Below are 19,486 nucleotides of genomic sequence, written 5' to 3'. Positions count from 1 at the left end.
AGATAAAATAAATATGGTTCTCAATATAAGTGTATGGCAGCATCCACACCACAACGATAAAGACAACGACAGCCATAAACGATATTGTTTGGATCACATTCCGCGATATCACGTCATGACATCAGATAATTATCGTTATCTTCATCATGCCCAGTGGGATCGGGCCTTTAGTCATAATTTAGTAGACCATGTGACGCCTGATTTATGCTTACCATCTGACCCCAAAATAGCAGATCTACAAGCTCACAAAAGAAAATTGTTCTTTTTTCCCCCCCAAAATTAAGCAAACTTGGACATTTGACGACATTATCTGAAAGCATTTAGGAAACGTTTAGAGACATTTAGTGCTGTTGCTGGGCAGAAAACACCTTATGTCCATATTCTTGTGTTTCCATAAATTAACGACCCTAATTGATCACACCACAGCCTCACGTGAAAGCGTCAGAAGTAGCAGATCTACAAGCTCGTAGATCTGCTACTTCTGAGAAGTAATAGTTTGAATCCTGAGAAGTAATAGTTTTGGACATAATGATGTTTCCACCAGACACAGACTGATATTTAGCTTCCATCATCAGCCTGGTGTTTTAACACTGTGTTCCTGTCGTGTTGTATTTGTTTATTCACATGGAGATTTGACCAAACTATGGAGAGTCTCTGACTCCACTGAAAAATACGCAAAAGAGCGTGACTCATGCTTGACATGACGCGCAAACCGACCAATAGCGTCGCCGCATTCTTCTGCCTGCTGCCACTTCACCACGGAGACGTCAACACTGTGTGTGTGTGTGTGTGTGTGTGTGTGTGTGTGTGTGTGTGTGTGTGTGTGTGTGTGTGTGTGTGTGTGTGTGTGTGTGTGTGTGTGTCTATCTATAGCAGGGCTCTATTTTCAGAGCTTGCAGGGCAGGCATTGTTGCCATGTCTGCTTATTATAAGCGTCTTTGGACTATTCTGTGTGTAGTTGCTTATTTGGGCGTGTTTCCTAAATGTTGTTTAAAGGGATAGATCACCCCCAAAATGCAAGTTTTTTCTATCAATGACTCACCCCATGGAGACTTGAATTTCTTTCTAGTTTTTGTCACATTCCATATGGAATCCATATATGGACCTCACAGACTCCATATATGGATATCGCTGACCTGTTCTGACATCACAGTGATGACACGACCATGTACGTGACCTCGCCTTTCAGGGTGAGGTCGCTTCTCGCCCTTAGGGCATCTTACTGGTTAATATGTATTTGTCCATGGACTAAATATACTCTGTCTTATCCTATATTGACATGAGAAAATAGCAGATCTACAAGCTCACAACGTGTCGCAACGATGCATAATACAGCAGGTGTCACGTGTTCACGTGGGCCTACTAAATGGTCGTTGATTTCACAGAACCGGTTGCTTGTTTCTCGCCGCTAAACGTGGCAACCCCGAGGGGCAGGCGGCAGCCGGTGTGAAGTCACTGTAAGGCTGGGCGAACGAGGGCTGAGTCCTCACGCCCAGAGAGAGAGAGAGAGAGAGAGAGAGAGAGAGAGAGAGACTCTGCAGATCACACGCGTGTCATGTATTGTCAGTAGAGAGTGTATATGAGGGGAGAGGGGTGAGGGGAACCCCCTCCCTCCCCTCCCCTCCCGTCCAAACAGAGAGTGACTCATCATGGAGGCGTCCAACAGCCCGGCGTTAAACCAGCAACCCCACGGCCAGGACATGGACCCTGACATGGGGGAGAGAGACCAGGAGGTGAACCCTGCTCTGGGGGAGAGGGACCAGGAGGTGAACCCTGCTCTGGGGGAGAGGGACCAGGAGGTAGGGCATTAACCACTTTTTTGCAAGTGGTCTCGACTCAGTAAAAACTTGAGTTGAAGTCGACTTTATCGTTTGATGACGTCATCACATCACACACGACCCCCCAGTTATTTTGGGGGGTCCCCAGATGATTGACTTAATGTGAAACATAGTTTTCTCACTCAACTGTAAACAAACCAACATAAAGTTTAAGTGTATAGAGGGTATCTGCACATTTCTAAAAAGCCAATTTAAGGACTTTTTAATACCTCTAAAATGACAAATTAAACATTGGCCGTATTGTCAAATATTAGAGACAGAAATTGTGAGGCGTTGTGAGCATGTAGATCTGCTATATTCACAATAGAATCATGTTATACCAAATGGAATGTAGCACTATTGAGCAAAAATAATGATAGAAAAAAATACAAAATGTTTTCTTTTTCTTTTTTAAACTTCGACTTTCTCTGGTGGGAGTCGACTTGTGTAATGAAGTCAACTCAGTCGACTTGTTGACTTTTTCGTTAATGCCCTACCAGGATGTGGACCCTGACATGGGGGAGAGGGACCGGCGGACGGGCTGTCTGAGGGTGAGAGTCAGCTGCTACTAGAATCATTATTCCCTATTCTGTGTGGAGTTTGCATGTTCTCCCTGGCTCTCCTAGGGTAGGTACCCTCACAAAAACATGAAGTAATGGTCTCTATACTGCCTCCCCCTGGCCAGCCTTCCTGTGTTTACTTTGTGTATTATAACAAGACAACTACTTCACCATAAGGAAGTGTAGCAAGTGGAGCTTTTCCGTGGCAGTGCAACTTTAAGAACTACTGAAGACATTTTGTAGAAACGGCTTCAGGTCTTAATGAGTTAAATGATCAATTATTCTCGTATTAATAAATCAATTAACTCATTAGAGGTTCACAACGTGCCAACACGTCAATCTCTTTGTTGTCTCTGTGTGCCCGTTGACGCGTCTGACGCGTTGTACAGTAAACTGTACTGTACTGTAGCTACTGTACCAGCCAGTGACGAAAGAACACTCCATTTCCCAAAATGCAGTGCGAGATCACGTGACCGGGAAGTGCTGTCTCCCTCATTGACATGCATGTTACGCTGCTGCAGAAAAGTGAATTTTTCTCCTAATCTAGCTTTTAAATCACCTTCATGTTTAAAATGTGGCCTTTTCTACCGGCCGTTACAAAAGCACTGTGGCCCGCGATTGTTGGAAAACTGTCCTGACTGAAAGAAAACATTATGCTTGGATTACATTAATTACATTTACTCCGATTACTTTTTTGCCAGGAGGGCCTCAAATGTAGCTAAAATGACGGGTTGCCATGGGCACCTGCTGATTAAATGTTGAATAATCCTGGGCACCAGATGTGTTAATCAGGTGAACTGTTGCGCCCCCTATAGGTGAGAGTGGAGGACAGCTGGTTCACGGTAGAGCGCTCCCTGCTGGTCGGCTGCAGCGACTACTTCCGCGCGCTCTTCTCCAGCGGAATGACGGACAGCTGTCAGGAGCAGCTCCACCTGAGGGGAGGGGTCAGAGCCAGGGGGTTCCTGACCGCACTGGCCGTCTGCAGGGGTCAGGAGGTCGGCCCCGCCCTCACAGACCCCGAGCAGCTGGTGGAGGCTGTGGAGTGCGCTGCCTTCCTCCAGGTGGCGCTCTTGTCCCGGTACCTGTGCGACCTGGTGGACTCTGACAACGTTCTGCTGCTGCTCCACGCAGCCTCCGTCTACGGTGTGACATCACTGCTCCACAGCTCCGCCCTCTTCCTACGGGACGCCTACGATGACCTCAGAGAGGAGGCGGAGTCTAGCCTCCCTGAAGAACTACTGAGGTATGAATATATATATATAATATAGTCATTGTTAGGAACGTTTTGGGGTATAATGCCCGGAACCCCATATATGGAGATAATCCTATGGTGTCACACAAGACTATCGTCATAGACAGCATGCGTAACCGTGGCTGACGTCATGGGCGTACAAAGGTCAACGGCCATACAAGGAGATATGGGTCGTGTCATGGCACACGCTTCAGTGTGGCCAGAGCACCGACTCATTGCTTCAGGCTCTCGTCTCATCTGCTGACTTGGGCGTATAAAGAATCCTGTTGGATCCTCTCAACGAACCTTGTACAGGTTAAGCAACCAGCCTCGAAGTTCTCGAAGTGAGTCATCACAAACCATTGGTTTGTGTTTGGGCCATTGTAGATCTTTGGCTATGGGGGTTGCCATTGATTAAAACTACACACCTGTAGTGACCTGCAGTCATGTAGTCAGGAAACGAAATGAGGAAGTGCTAAGATGATGCAAAATGCATCATTAGAGCATGCTGAAATACTAAAATATCTCAAAACACAGATTGAACACAAATAAAATCAAACCTCAGTTCGAAGTGAAGCACTTTTATTCTATTTGTTCTAGAGCTTTGAACTCTGTGATCTATACATTCTTTCAATTCTGAATGAATGAATCATTTTATCTGGAGGGCCGAATTGTCATGTGAAGCTTGACCAATCCTCAAAGTATGGTCTCATTGGACATTTTTAATCATCCAATCATCAGACCGGGACGGATGTTACACACATATTCTGGACGTACGGGACAGATAAAACCTGTTCATTCTGGACTGGAATGACCATATATGGACATGAACGGGACACACAAAGCCACTCCTTGGAAGCGGCTTTCACCACTTCAAAAATAACTCAGGATTGTGTTGATTGTGTCCCAAACAACAATAAAATCAATAAAACCCTTTAACCCTATCAGGTACGTAGAGTCAGTCCCTGTCCCCTGCATCCTACATGGCTCTGGGAACCCACTCCCCCTTTAACTATACCTTTAACCCTATCAGGTACGTAGAGTCCTTTAACTATACCTTTAACCCTATCAGGTACGTAGAGTCCTTTAACTATACCTTTAACCCTATCAGGTACGTAGAGTCCTTTAACTATACCTTTAACCCTCCTATCAGGTACGTAGAGTCCTTTAACTATACCTTTAACCTTATCAGGTACGTAGAGTCCTTTAACTATACCTTTAACCCTATCAGGTACGTAGAGTCCTTTAACTATACCTTTAACCCTATCAGGTACGTAGAGTCCTTTAACTATACCTTTAACCCTATCAGGTACGTAGAGTCCTTTAACTATACCTTTAACCCTATCAGGTACGTAGAGTCCTTTAACTATACCTTTAACCCTCCTATCAGGTACGTAGAGTCCTTTAACTATACCTTTAACCCTATCAGGTACGTAGAGTCCTTTAACTATACCTTTAACCCTATCAGGTACGTAGAGTCCTTTAACTATACCTTTAACCCTATCAGGTACGTAGAGTCCTTTAACTATACCTTTAACCCTATCAGGTACGTAGAGTCCTTTAACTATACCTTTAACCCTATCAGGTACGTAGAGTCCTTTAACTATACCTTTAACCCTATCAGGTACGTAGAGTCCTTTAACTATACCTTTAACCCTATCAGGTACGTAGAGTCCTTTAACTATACCTTTAACCCTCCTATCAGGTACGTAGAGGCCTTTAACTATACCTTTAACCCTATCAGGTACGTAGAGTCCTTTAACTATACCTTTAACCCTATCAGGTACGTAGAGTCCTTTAACTATACCTTTAACCCTCCTATCAGGTACGTAGAGTCCTTTAACTATACCTTTAACCCTATCAGATACGTAGATTCCTTTAAATGTGTGTCGAAACCTCTTGCATATATCTGTAACCAATCACTAAAAACAGGAATATTTCCTAACAAGATGAAGATTGCAAAAGTTATACCTATATATAAGGCTGGCGATAAACATGAATTAACAAATTACAGACCAGTTTCCCTCCTTCCACAGTTTTCTAAAATACTGGAGAAAGTTTTTTACAAGAGGCTAGATGAGTTTATTTCCAAAAACAAAATATTATGTGAACAACAATACGGTTTTAGGGCTAATAGGACAACAACACACGCATTAATAGATTTTGTGGAAACAGTAACCAAGGCATTAGTAGATAAAGAGTATGCAATTGGAGTATTTCTAGACCTCAGTAAAGCTTTTGATACTGTAAATCATGACTTGTTAATAAAAAAATTAGAGAGGTGTGGAATTAGAGGGGTAGCGCTGGACTGGGTAAGTAGTTATTTGCATAGTAGAAACCAATATGTACAAATAAATGACTGTAAATCGCAGAATTTGACTGTTAAATATGGAGTTCCTCAGGGTTCTGTGTTGGGCCCTTTGCTCTTCATCTTGTACGTTAACGATCTATGTGAGGTTTCGGGACTAATGAAAACAATAGTCTTTGCAGATGATACAAACTTGATCTGTTGCGGAGAAAACTTGGAACAACTTCTGGATACAGTGGAGCAGGAACTGAAGACATTAAAGATTTGGTTTGATTCTAACGAATTAACGCAAAATTTAAGTAAAACAAAGTATATAATATTTGGTAATCGTAGAATAAATAATATTAAAAAACTAACAATAAATGAAATAGAAATTGAAGAAGTAACTGAGGTCAAATTTCTTGGAGTAATTATAGATAATAAAATATGCTGGAAGCCACATATAAATTATATAAAAACTAAAATAGCCAAGTCAATTGCAATATTATACAAGGTTAAAGATTATTTAAATAAAACTGCATTATATCTGTTATATTGTTCCTTTATACTACCATACATAACTTACTGTATGGAGGTGTGGGGAAACACATATATAACAAATACTTACTCAATATTTATACTTCAAAAAAGAGCTATACGAATTATAAATAAAACTAATTATAGAGAACCAACTAATAAACTCTTTATCCAATTAAAAACTCTAAAATTCAAAGATCTGGTTGACCTGAAAACAGCTCATATAATGTACAAAGCAGAAAATAAAACATTGCCGCACAACATCCAAAAGTTGTTCCAAGGGAGGGAGTGTCATTATGATTTGAGAGGTATATGTATGTTTGAACATCCATTTGTGAGGATCAATGCAAAACAACACTGTATATCAGCAAAAGGGGTTATTCTATGGAATAATCTTAGAGACGAACTGAAACAAAGTGTATCATGGAACAGGTTTAAGAAAATGTATAAAATAGACATAATAAATAGATATCAGTTAGAATAGAAATGTACAGCAGATCTGGTTCAGATCTGGATTGTTTTGACTAGTAAGCCTGATTGATTGTTTATTGTTTATTTTTGCTTTATTTTTTCTAATTCAAGTGTATAAACACTGGGGCGGAAAACCATAATACTAACAACTGTAAGATATTTATGTTAGAAAATGCAGGGGTAGGACTAGATAAGTTGCACAAACTTCTTCCTACTCCTTTTTCGAATATGGATTATAATTCAAGGAAGATATGAAATTTTGGGTGTTATTCTTTTTTATTTTTTTAAAAATCTAATTCTTCCTTTTATTTTATTTGTCTTTTTGAATATTTTAATTTGTTCGAAATAAATAAATAAATGAAATGAAAATGAACTATACCTTTAACCCTATCAGGTACGTAGAGTCCTTTAACTATACCTTTAACCCTATCAGGTACGTAGAGTCCTTTAACTATACCTTTAACCCTCCTATCAGGTACGTAGAGTCCTTTAACTATACCTTTAACCCTATCAGGTACGTAGAGTCCTTTAACTATACCTTTAACCCTCCTATCAGGTACGTAGAGTCCTTTAACTATACCTTTAACCCTATCAGGTACGTAGAGTCCTTTAACTATACCTTTAACCCTATCAGGTACGTAGAGTCCTTTAACTATACCTTTAACCCTATCAGGTACGTAGAGTCCTTTAACTATACCTTTAACCCTATCAGGTACGTAGAGTCCTTTAACTATATACCTTTAACCCTATCAGGTACGTAGAGTCCTTTAACTATACCTTTAACCCTATCAGGTACGTAGAGTCCTTTAACTATACCTTTAACCCTATCAGGTACGTAGAGTCCTTTAACTATACCTTTAACCCTATCAGGTACGTAGAGTCCCTGTCCCCTGCATCCTACGTCGCTCTGGGAACCCACTCCCCCGCCGTGGAGGGTCTCAACGACCCCTACAGGGTGGTGTGCTACCTGGACGAGACGCAGGGCGAGTGGCGCCACCTGGTGAACATCCCGGCTCCCTGCAGCACCGCCCTGGCGGGCGTGGCCGTCCTGGACAACCGCCTCTACGTGGTGGGCGGAGTCTACGGCTACGGCAAGGCCACGGTGGACGCTGGCTTCTGCTACGACCCCGAGACGGGAGTCTGGAGCGCCATACCAGGACCCCAGCAACCCAGGTAAATATAGGACCCCAGCAACCCAGGTAAATATAGGACCCCAACAACCCAGGTAAATATAGGACCCCAACAACCCAGGTAAATATAGGACCCCAGCAACCCAGGTAAATATAGGACCCCAACAACCCAGGTAAATATAGGACCCCAACAACCAAGGTAAATATAGGACCCCAGCAACCCAGGTATAGTGTTTAACTCTTTTACTGCTTCGGACGTTCCCGTTCGCCCCAATTTTGACCCAAGCGTGTTCTTTTTACCTTGTTTGATGACTGTAAGCTGATAACTGGTCGTGCCCCCGTGTACAGTAAAACTCTGCTCTCAAAAATCCTGAATAATCTCTGAATGGATGGCAAGCGGAGCGGCCCAATTCACATGAATTCTTTGCATAAGGCTGCCCTCTGCTGCCAGCTTGGCTAAAGTACAAATATAATACACCCAATGAAAAAAAAAATGTTTGGAAATAATTAACACTATAGCCATGTTTCCATAAACGTATTCGAATTAGGGAAGCGAATTATCAGATTCGCGTATTAAGACTTTAGCCTGTTTCCATTTGCGGGTGTCATTCGAATTAGCGACGGTCGCATGGGTTGACAAGTTTCACCGTCCTCTGGAAGGTGGCCGATCTGCAAGCTCACAACGCGGCGTGGAGACGCGGATGCGAGCTGCTGTGAGCTTGTAGATCAGCCACTTTGGCACGCAACACTGTGTGATGAGGACGGGTTAGCCACGGATGGCTTGACTCCAGGAGGTGAAAACGGGAGGAATTTACACACGGTTCGTGTCACTCCGTGTTTAACAAACAACCGGTTTGTTTTGTGGGCTAACGCTATACAATGGACGTTAAGCGGCAGGGGAAAGTGTTAAGTTGGAGGACGATATGGACCCAGAACATCATAATCTATTCGCATTTATTGTCTGACCCGTTTCCATTCACAAATGCGCATTTAGTTTATTCAACAAAGCCTCAAAATCCTCCTTCTCTAAGCGGATAATCTTTTTTGCGGATAATGAAAGTTTATTCACATTTTGAAGTGTTTCCATAAAAACATTTTGCTAATAAGCCGTTATTGCGCAAAAGGTGGCTTTTTGGAAACGCCACTATTGACTGTGACGTCAGGATTTCTGACATGTATTGGAAATAATCGACTCCAACCTGCTTGCAGCCTCCTATCTAACACATGACACAGGAAGTAAACCGGTGCTGGTACTGTATGTCTTTCATTTATTTTTCTTCTTGTGTCTCAGGTGTGACTTCACCCTGCTGGGACACGAGGGCCGTCTGTACGCCATCGGCGGCGAGGTGGACAGGAAGACGGTGTCCTCGGCCGAGGCGTACGACGCGCGGACGGGGCGATGGGCGCCCGTCAGCCCCGCCCCCAGGCCCGTGGCGGCGGCGGCGTGCGCCGTGGCCCGCCGCCGCATGTTCCTGTGCTTCTGGAGACCGCCGGACACCACCGACATCTACGAGTACCAGGCTGGGCCCGACCGATGGACACTGATCACCACCATGAGAAGACCACAGAGCTACGGACACTGTATGGTAGCTCACAGGTAGATGATACGATCACAGAGCAGGTAGATGATACGATCACAGAGCAGGTAGATGATACGATCATAGAGCAGGTAGATGATACGATCATAGAGCAGGTAGATGATACGATCATAGAGCAGGTAGATGATACGATCACAGAGCAGGTAGATGATACGATCACAGAGCAGGTAGATGAGACGATCACAGAGCAGGTAGATGAGACGATCACAGAGCAGGTAGATGATACGATCATAGAGCAGGTAGATGATACGATCACAGAGCAGGTAGATGAGACGATCACAGAGCAGGTAGATGATACGATCACAGAGCAGGTAGAATACGATCACAGAGCAGGTAGAATACGATCACAGAGCAGGTAGATGATACGATCACAGAGCACAGGTAGATGATACGATCACAGAGCAGGTAGATGATACGATCACAGAGCACAGGTAGATGATACGATCACAGAGCACAGGTAGATGATACGATCACAGAGCACAGGTAGATGATACGATCACAGAGCACAGGTAGATGATACGATCACAGAGCACAGGTAGATGATACGATCACAGAGCACAGGTAGATGAGACGATCACAGAGCACAGGTAGATGAGACGATCACAGAGCACAGGTAGATGATACGATCACAGAGCAGGTAGATGATACGATCACAGAGCACAGGTAGATGATACGATCACAGAGCACAGGTAGATGAGACGATCACAGAGCACAGGTAGATGATAGGATCACAGAGCACAGGTAGATGATACGATCACAGAGCAGGTAGATGAGACGATCACAGAGCACAGGTAGATGAGACGATCACAGAGCACAGGTAGATGATACGATCACAGAGCAGGTAGATGATACGATCACAGAGCAGGTAGATGATACGATCACAGAGCAGGTAGATGATACGATCACAGAGCAGGAAGATGATACGATCACAGAGCAGGAAGATGATACGATCACAGAGCAGGTAGATGATACGATCACAGAGCAGGAAGATGATACGATCATAGAGCAGGTAGATGATACGATCATAGAGCAGGTAGATGATACGATCATAGAGCAGGTAGATGATACGATCACAGAGCAGGTAGATGATACGATCACAGAGCAGGTAGATGATACGATCACAGAGCAGGAAGATGATACGATCACAGAGCAGGTAGATGATACGATCACAGAGCAGGTAGATGATACGATCACAGAGCAGGTAGATGATACGATCACAGAGCAGGTAGATGAGACGATCACAGAGCAGGTAGAATACGATCACAGAGCAGGTAGAATACGATCACAGAGCAGGTAGATGATACGATCACAGAGCAGGTAGAATACGATCACAGAGCAGGTAGAATATGATCACAGAGCAGGTAGATGATACGATCACAGAGCAGGTAGAATACGATCACAGAGCAGGTAGAATACGATCACAGAGCAGGTAGATGATACGATCATAGAGCAGGTAGAATATGATCACAGAGCAGGTAGAATACGATCATAGAGCAGGTAGATGATACGATCACAGAGCAGGTAGATGATACGATCACAGAGCAGGTAGATGATACGATCACAGAGCAGGTAGAATACGATCACAGAGCAGGTAGATGATACGATCACAGAGCAGGTAGATGATACGATCACAGAGCAGGTAGATGATACGATCACAGAGCAGGTAGATGATACGATCACAGAGCAGGTAGATGATACGATCACAGAGCAGGTAGATGATACGATCACAGAGCAGGTAGATGATATGATCACAGAGCAGGTAGAATACGATCACAGAGCAGGTAGATGATACGATCACAGAGCAGGTAGAATACGATCACAGAGCAGGTAGAATACGATCACAGAGCAGGTAGATGATACGATCACAGAGCAGGTAGAATATGATCACAGAGCAGGTAGATGATACGATCACAGAGCAGGTAGATGATACGATCACAGAGCAGGTAGAATACGATCACAGAGCAGGTAGAATATGATCACAGAGCAGGTAGAATACGATCACAGAGCAGGTAGATGATACGATCACAGAGCAGGTAGAATACGATCACAGAGCAGGTAGATGATACGATCACAGAGCAGGTAGATGATACGATCACAGAGCAGGTAGATGATACGATCACAGAGCAGGTAGATGAGACGATCACAGAGCAGGTAGAATACGATCACAGAGCAGGTAGAATACGATCACAGAGCAGGTAGATGATACGATCACAGAGCAGGTAGAATACGATCACAGAGCAGGTAGATGATACGATCACAGAGCAGGTAGATGATACGATCACAGAGCAGGTAGATGATACGATCACAGAGCAGGTAGATGATATGATCACAGAGCAGGTAGAATACGATCACAGAGCAGGTAGAATATGATCACAGAGCAGGTAGAATACGATCACAGAGCAGGTAGATGATACGATCACAGAGCAGGTAGAATACGATCACAGAGCAGGTAGAATACGATCACAGAGCAGGTAGATGATACGATCACAGAGCAGGTAGAATATGATCACAGAGCAGGTAGATGATACGATCACAGAGCAGGTAGATGATACGATCACAGAGCAGGTAGAATACGATCACAGAGCAGGTAGAATATGATCACAGAGCAGGTAGAATACGATCACAGAGCAGGTAGATGATACGATCACAGAGCAGGTAGATGATACGATCACAGAGCAGGTAGAATACGATCACAGAGCAGGTAGATGATACGATCACAGAGCAGGTAGATGATACGATCACAGAGCAGGTAGATGATACGATCACAGAGCAGGTAGATGATACGATCACAGAGCAGGTAGATGATATGATCACAGAGCAGGTAGAATACGATCACAGAGCAGGTAGATGATACGATCACAGAGCAGGTAGAATACGATCACAGAGCAGGTAGAATATGATCACAGAGCAGGTAGATGATACGATCACAGAGCAGGTAGAATATGATCACAGAGCAGGTAGAATACGATCACAGAGCAGGTAGAATACGATCACAGAGCAGGTAGAATATGATCACAGAGCAGGTAGATGATACGATCACAGAGCAGGTAGAATACGATCACAGAGCAGGTAGATGATACGATCACAGAGCAGGTAGATGATACGATCACAGAGCAGGTAGATGATACGATCACAGAGCAGGTAGAATACGATCACAGAGCAGGTAGATGATACGATCACAGAGCAGGTAGAATACGATCACAGAGCAGGTAGAATACGATCACAGAGCAGGTAGAATACGATCACAGAGCAGGTAGAATACGATCACAGAGCAGGTAGAATACGATCACAGAGCAGGTAGATGATACGATCACAGAGCAGGTAGAATACGATCACAGAGCAGGTAGAATACGATCACAGAGCAGGTAGATGATACGATCACAGAGCAGGTAGAATACGATCACAGAGCAGGTAGAATATGATCACAGAGCTATGGACACTGCATGGTAGATCACAGGTAGAACCTTACCCACGTTTATGTCAAATACGTACATCTTTTCCCCTACGACAGCCAATGATCCCCAAAATAATCATATTCTAACCGAGGACCCCCCCACCCTGACGAGCACTAAGAGTTGAGGCACTGCATTTTTTAGATCACGGTTCTATTGTGAAAATAGCAGATCTGCATGCTCACAACGCCTCGCAACATTTTCTTCCTCTAATATTTGACAATTTGGCAGTGCAGATACCCTCTATACACTTAAACTTTATGTTGGTTTGTTTACTGTTGAGAGAGAAAACAATGTTGCACATTGAGTTCATCGTCTGGGGACCCCCCAAAATAATGTGGGGACCCCCTTGGGGACCCACAGGTTGAGAACCACTGCCCTAGGATGTGGTACGTCATGAGGACCACTTGAGAGAATATCTGTTTCTATTAGGACAGAATGAAAATAACTTTTTTTTAATAACCACTTAAACCCCAGCATCTGTTCTGAGGGGAACATTCACCAGAAATATCTGGTCTGGCTAGTGGTACCCCAACTAGGAAAACACACTTTCACAACGTGAACCTGCTCATCTGTAAAATTGTTAAGCCAAATTACGTCAATAACTTGACTAATACAACTGATGTTGAATAGAAAGCAATGTTTATTTGCCATTATGCCGATATACTTTTTAACATATTGGCTTTGGAATGGGACTTTTGATGAGCTTTTGATAAGCAACATGCTGTAGTCAGGAGAAGGGGAATGAGTATAAAAGGGGTACGGACAGGGTTTCTCAAAGTGCTGCCTCACACCTATAGCCTAGTTCCAGACCCTGAATCGCTAGCCACACCCCTTTAATTTTTTTGTTTGGCGATTCAGGTCTAGCATCGCTCTCATTGAGGAGGGCCTGCCTCGGTTGAAAATCCGATCGGCGAATCAGCGTCGTGAATCAGCGTCTTGTGATCAGCGTGGGTGGGGGTTTCCCAGAACTCATGTGTGTTTCCAAGTACACCAGCGCCGCCGCCGTACCGTACCGTGCATCGCGTCGCCATAAAATGCGGTAAATTGCGGTAAAATGCGATCGTATCGATCTCGCTATGAAACACCAGTAGCAGGCATGTTATGTTGTGTTTGATTACTAGTTCGTAGTGCTCCTATTCTGACTGTTTCTTTGGTTAGTAAGTAGCACTAGCAAGCAACAGGCTAGCCACTAGCCAGTCACACATAACAACACTATGTCATGTGTTGGTCGGTGAACCAATCGCTGAAGACTGCCTCTTTTTGGCAACGCCCATCCCTGCAAACGCCGTAGGCGGAACCGAGTTCAGACTGAATAATGAAGTGAAACGAAATGTTAATTCAGGCTGAGTGTCAGGCTATCACACCTAGGGATAGGACAACAAACGATATTATCGTTTATCGTGATAAAAAAAAACACTCAATCGTATCGTGGAGATTTAATTTATCGTGATATCGTCCTCCGTCATGCACTGGGATCAATTCACCTTTTATTTGCAGAGCTGCATATCTGGTACCATTTAAACCCTCTATAATTGGTCAAAAGTACTTATAATAATAGGCTACGTTCTTGATACAGTCTTTTTTTTCACTCTCTCACAGCCAATGTCTTTGCCAAAAAATTTCCGATCTACAATCTTGTAGATCTGCTATTCTTTGGCAAATGTTCCAGCCCAGGAGAATGGATTTTGATTATCGCGATAATATCATAAATCATGATTTCTTTGGTCACAATAATTGTGACATGACATTTTCATATTTACACCACTGTCTCTACCGCCCCCTGCAGGGACAACCTGTACGTGATGCGTAACGGTCCGGGCGACGACTTCCTGCGCTGCCTGATGGAGCGCTACAACCTGAGCACGGGCCAGTGGAGCGCCCTACCCGGCCTCTACGTCAACAGCAAGGGGGCGCTGTTCAGCGCCGTGGTGCGCGCCGACCGCGTCTTCACCGTCAAGCACATGCTGACCCTGGTGTACAGCGTGGAGGCCGGGGGCCGCGCGTGGACCCCCCGACGGCAGATGAAGGGCTTCCCCAAGAGCGGCTCGCTGTGGACCTGCATGCTGAGACTGCCCAGGACCGCACCGCTCACACCAGAGGACAACCCTGTCCTAAAACCTCCTCTACTTCTGGACAGATCTGAGGGCTTAGTGGACGCTGTGCTCTGAGCAGGGCAGGAGTTTCATGGAGGCCATCAGTTTGGCCATGCCTGAATGCAGCATTCAAGAGAATTGCCTTGTCCAAACTCTCCTGAACTTGAATGCAGCATCTTATGTTGAAAGAATTTCCCTCTCTGTGTAGAAATCCATGCCATTACGCCACATCTCCAGTATTCACTTGACTATGCTTAGTTCAGTGGGGTATCAAGCATCGGAAAAAGCCGACCTGGAGATCGTTAATTTATTATCGATAATGAGCACCTTAATGTTCCTGCTTATTGAGCCGGGCTTTTATCCAGCCCACTGTTGAGCGTTTTATAATATTTTGTGTAAAGATGTGAGACGACAAATTCTGAACAGAACTGATATATTTTTTTATTGGCCAGGTGTTGTGACATCTTCTATGAAGATGACAATTGCCAAAAGTAACAAATATTATCATTAAATATCATTAAACCAATCATGTGTGTGTTCAATAAGTGTTAAATGTCTTATATTATGGATAGTACAGTAATACTTTCTTGATGGCCTCTTGTCTTGATTGTTTAAACATGACATCATGGGCCGCTATGCTCCATAACAGGCTTGATAAGCCCAGAGCTTATTGATACCATGGGTAATCAATACATTTGTTATGGAGTTTGTAGCGGACCCTTCTTTAGAGCTCCATCCCTGCCCAGCTGTTGCAAAATCTCTGCCTTGAGTTTGTTATGGTTAAGTGGATGAGAGAAATGATGAAAAGCCAGAGTGACAAGTCATCAGCAGCAGGAAAACAGACAATGCATTGTTGGAGACCAGACTGACACATCAAACAGGTGTTTGGGGTCTCAATGTGTTCTCCTTGTCCTCAGACAAGATATTATGCAGTTTAAGCAGCCCGTTTCTACAACAGCAACGTGAGGCGGGACTACGGCTGCTATGACGTAATCGCCATAGTGGTCAAAATCTTTAAGCAAACGGCGACGGGGTCCCACCCCTTTCACTGAACGCTTTGGTTCCCATGGCGACGCGTGGGAAGGGACTTTCTGGCGTTGTAGAGACGGGCGCGACGGCGGCAGGTTGATCTATCGAGCCCTGATCATTTCTGGTTACTATATTTATTATATATATTTATTATATAGTGCAGCCCATTGGCAGTCACGTGGGTTAAGGTCAAAAGGAGGTTACATGTTATGAAACATCATGAAGGGTACATTGGTTAAACCTTCTGCGTAAACGCTCGCTGTGGTTCACAAATACAAGGCAAGTTGAACAGGACACGGAGCGACGTGCAACCACCGTGCAGGAAACATACCTGGCCCACAGCCTGCATTCTCCACATACAGTATGCACTCATACAAGCCTCTCACCCAACAATGACAAGGCAGATGCTTATTACAATCAATGACACTTTGGTGAACTTCAGGTAACCAAGTACAGCAAGCACATCACGTAGACATTTGGTAAACTGCGCGGATGTCTAGAAAAACAAGTGGCAACAGTCTTGCTGAGAAACATAAGAAAAAACATATGGAAACTTATTGAGAAACAGCGCCTGAACCATGCCGCACCAGATAGTAATGTCCCAGCACTAAATGGGATAATCTAGAGTCCACGCCCGCTAAAAAAAATAATAATAATAAAAAAATAAAAATAAATAAAAGTAAAAATAAATAAAAAGGGGGGGGGGAACTATTGTGGCGGAACTATTGTGGCGGAACTATTGTGCCGCAGCGCACGTTTCCGGTCGGACATATTTGACCGCCGGACGCACTCGAGAGAAGTGACTGTTAAGCCTCTGCTATTTCTCTGCAGCAGGCACATGCAAACACAGTGGTGTCAAATTTCCCTCTCTCTCTCTCTCGCTTGCCCGCACCCCCTCCCCTGTTGCCTCCTTTCTCTCGTGCTTAGCGAATGAGCGGACGGCATAGGGTTAGGGGCGGTACTCCTTACGTCCTAGACGACTACCTATGAGTTGAAGTCGATGTAAAGGGGGCGTGAAGTGGGATGCGGCTCTTAGAGGAATGTATATATAAGATGGAGATGCAAAAATTCCAAAAGAAATGGCATAAATAATTATGCTGTTTGATAATAATACTAGTCCAGCAGAGCATGTACACACACAGACATCAAAGGGGGCTTGAGCCCCTGCCCTTTTATTCGTCTGTAAAAAGTGTCCTCTCCAGACCATGAATGCAGTTTTTACTATGGTGAAAGACATGAAATGTCCTCTTTCCATGCCATACCTTCTTCTTCTTCTTTCGTGTATCATCAGATGGCCAACTCAGTGTCCTGCAGCCACGCCCTCGTCTCTGGTCCTAAATCGAAAAGACCAGCTTCTGAGGGTGGGCTGTATAGGGGGCAGCCGGTGATTATGTGCTCGGCAGTCTGTTCAGGCTCGCCACACTCGCATGCCGCACTGTCCGTTAGGCCCCACTTCTTCATAGAAGACTTGAAGCGCCCGACTCCAGTGCGCAGACGGTTCAGCGAGGTCCATAGGTGTCGTGGCATATCTTCTCCTTTTACACCACCCCCACCCACCCCATGCCATACCTGAAGGCAGCTTTCAAGAGAATTGCCTTGTCCAAACTCTCCTGAACTTGAATGCAGCATCTTATGTTGAAAGAATTGCCCTCTCTGTGTAGAAATCCATGCTGTTACGCCACATCTCCAGTATTCACTTGATTATGCTTAGTTCAGTGTGGTATCAAGCACCGAAAATAGCCGACCTCCACGACGTGTTGTGAGCTTGGAGGTCGTCTATTTTCGATATTTTCACCAAAAGGCCATTTTAGAAACGCCAGTCCCTGCCTCTCTAACATTCTGTGCACGTCCCTGCTGTCCAGAACAGGAGCGCTCACACCAGAGGAGAAGAGATGAAGTGGATGTGAAGCCTCGTCTCCACTTCTACGCCACAAAGCTACGCTGCATCAAGGGTTTTATTGGGCAGCTCCTAAAATGATGTCTTTGAGCGCGGGGAATTGTTTTGGGTTAAAACTGTTTCCTGGTTTGGTAGTTCCAGCCAAAGTGTAGTTTGGACTACAACATGACGTAGGAGCCATCCGTTCACAACCGGATCACAAGCGATCCCAGGATATTCGCTTCCTGACGGGTCAAACTACAGAGTCAACACAATTAGCGGCGTTAAAAGGATTTTGCGTTAATTTGTTAAGAATGTGCCAACTTCGACAGCCTTAAGGAGGAGTTTCTCAACGAGCTCTTCATGCATACTGTACTAGTCTCGCGTGGCCAGACTGTTGACTCCGCGAATTGGGAAATGCTCCCGTCAACAGTCTGGGGCACGGAAATAGAAACGATGAGTGCGAGATAAAGCGGATGTGACGCAACCGCTCCCTTGGTGCAGTAGCAATAACATGTCCTACTGGAAGCGTTATGTCTCCTTTCAACATTTCTGGGGGCGTTATTTCGTCTTTCTCTGGTGTTATTGGTGTTACCTCCATGATGTTTTCAAACGTTTTCTTAAACTATACACCCATAACAAGAATAGGCCGCTCGAATGACTCTGTCTGAGCTATTGTGTTTCTGTTATGTTTCCAGTGGGACTACAGTTCAGTGCAGCAGTGGCTACTTCCGATACTCGCCGTTCGGGAGCTGCCGTTCCAGACTCTAAATAGCATTCAGAGATTGTGGAATAGTTGTCTGGCTACGCGAGACTAATACTGTACTCTCTGTAGTTACAGTGTTCAGCACTGTACCCTCTGTAGGACTAGTTACAGTGCTCAGTGTGAAACAATATCCCCAAAACTCTATCATCTGTACATTGAAACTCTACACGCTTCCTGGCTGGTTCCAACATGAAAGGCTCTGAGCTCCTCTTTTCTCACACACTGTGCGTCTTAACGCCCACTTCCCTGTTCTTATGACCCCCCTGTTGTAATGACCCCCCCTGTTGTAATGACCCCCCCCCCCCCCGTTATGACCCCCCCCCCCCTGTTGTTATGACCCCCCCTGTTGTTATGACCCCCCCTGTTGTTATGACCCCCCCTGTTGTAATGACCCCCCCCCCCCCGTTGTTATGACCCCCCCCCCCCTGTTGTTATGATCCCCCCTGTTGTAATGACCCCCCCTGTTGAAATGACCCCCCCCCCCCAGTGATGAAGCAGCAGCTCCTGTGAGAGAGAACCTCATCACATCTCCCTGCCTCAGGGCTGCTCAGCACAGTTTAATGGAGGTGGGAAGTTTACCATGTGTGGCTGTGACTCTGCTCTCTGCACAGTCTCTCACTCCTTCCTTACCCAACA

The 19,486-nt window shown here is 44.7% G+C and overlaps 2 protein-coding genes across 2 annotated transcripts in view; one reads left to right on the top strand and one right to left on the bottom strand.

The window, feature by feature from the left end:
• afap1l2 (actin filament associated protein 1-like 2) overlaps nt 1-19,486 on the bottom strand; it is a 129,190-nt gene that overhangs the window by 41,644 nt on the left and 68,060 nt on the right. The window lies entirely within an intron of this gene.
• Nucleotides 1,650-15,254, top strand: LOC308303410 (kelch repeat and BTB domain-containing protein 13-like; the record flags this gene model as incomplete). Its single annotated transcript, XM_080747768.1, has 6 exons — nt 1,650-1,799; nt 2,318-2,368; nt 3,193-3,620; nt 7,774-8,076; nt 9,325-9,630; nt 14,873-15,254. The coding sequence occupies 6 exons, from the start codon at nt 1,650-1,652 to the stop codon at nt 15,252-15,254; spliced, it is 1,620 nt and encodes a 539-aa protein (XP_080603894.1).

This window comes from Nannobrachium achirus, assembly GCF_963921795.1.
Source record: "Nannobrachium achirus genome assembly, chromosome: 18".
Lineage (NCBI taxonomy): Eukaryota > Metazoa > Chordata > Actinopteri > Myctophiformes > Myctophidae > Nannobrachium > Nannobrachium achirus.
The sequence above is the reverse complement of the archived record's forward strand: the minus strand, read 5'-3'. Positions and strand labels throughout refer to the sequence as shown.